The following is a 1,229-nucleotide window of genomic DNA, read 5'->3' as shown; positions in this document are numbered from 1 at the left end:
TTACCTAGTATATATCGTGTTACGTCACTGCCCTCCTCTTTACTCCAGGAAGCAGCGCGCCCACAGTCCCAGCCCGAGCAGCAGCCAGGCCATCGGCTCACAATGAGCCAGTGCTCTGTTCTCTCGTCCTCACACCTCATCCTCGTATACCTCACTCTCCTGGCCCTCGTGATGGTGTTGGAGGTCCAGTACACACTCGACGCGAAGCTGCCCATGGACATCCTCCCCCGCGGCAACCGAAACCGACGTCGGATCCTGAAATCTGCCGAAGGGGAAGTCGGACCGACAAATGTCGAGGCCGGAGTGACTGTCGGTCCGAAAACACTTTCTCAGAATGACAGCGAGTTTGATAGTGAGCTCATGGAATATTCGCCCCGCGTGAGTTACTACGACGTCCTGGGTAGCACCGAAGTTCCGAGAGTGGGCATTTCACGAAAGAGTGAGTTCGGGGCGTCGTCCTCAGGTAGCCAGCGATCTCCACCCTTGAGAGAAGCAAGCCCATTGCCATCCTCCAAGCCCCAGAAGAACATCAAAGTGTCACCGGAAGTAAATGCCTTCGACGACCTGGTTGACCTGCTGACGGCTTCGAAGACCCACTGCCTCGTAGACGAAGCCAAAGGGCGCCGCGGCAAGCACTCGTACCGCTGCTCCGTTCAGAAGCAACGCGACTGTCGACAGAGACTCCTCAAAGGCAAGCAGAAGAAGCAGTATTCGAGGAAGTGCATCAGCGGTAACAGAGCCAGACGAAAGTACAAGCCAAGTTACGAAGTGAATCCCTTGTCGTACAAGTGGGACGGAGATACAGCTTTCACTTCCAACACCATACGAGGGTCATGGGATGAGGGAGAAGCAGGAGGTGCGACGAAGTACAGTATAACAGTGGATGCAGATTACACTTTCATGGAGGAGATTAAGAAACTTAAGTTCTCGCCCCTCATCACCTTTGACACCAAATTCGACCTTGCCGGACTTAATTCTTTGCACAAGTACGAAGTCGTGTGGAAACTCCTGCAGGTGAGTGTACGACCGAACCACCACACATGGTCACGGCTATAGATAGCATTTCTGATTACTTATGATGCCAAACAAGACATGTGCGTATGTAACGAGTATATAGTAAAATTATCATTTTTAAAGATCAAAAACTCGGAAACACTTTAATCGCCCAATTTGAACCAAATTCCTTAAAATTTGCAAAATTAGAACGTTAAATTCTAACCCAACCAAAT

The 1,229-nt window shown here is 50.6% G+C and overlaps 1 protein-coding gene across 1 annotated transcript; it reads left to right on the top strand.

The window, feature by feature from the left end:
- Nucleotides 1-45: 45 nt before the first annotated feature.
- On the top strand, nucleotides 46-1,017 carry LOC119592841 (the record flags this gene model as incomplete). Its single annotated transcript, XM_037941743.1, is given in 1 exon segment — nucleotides 46-1,017. A coding segment is annotated over 1 exon segment (915 nt), but the record flags the coding sequence as incomplete, so codon positions are not given.
- Nucleotides 1,018-1,229: the final 212 nt, after the last annotated feature.

This window comes from Penaeus monodon, chromosome 31, assembly GCF_015228065.2.
Source record: "Penaeus monodon isolate SGIC_2016 chromosome 31, NSTDA_Pmon_1, whole genome shotgun sequence".
NCBI lineage: Eukaryota > Metazoa > Arthropoda > Malacostraca > Decapoda > Penaeidae > Penaeus > Penaeus monodon.
This window is presented reverse-complemented; position numbering and strand designations above follow the sequence as displayed.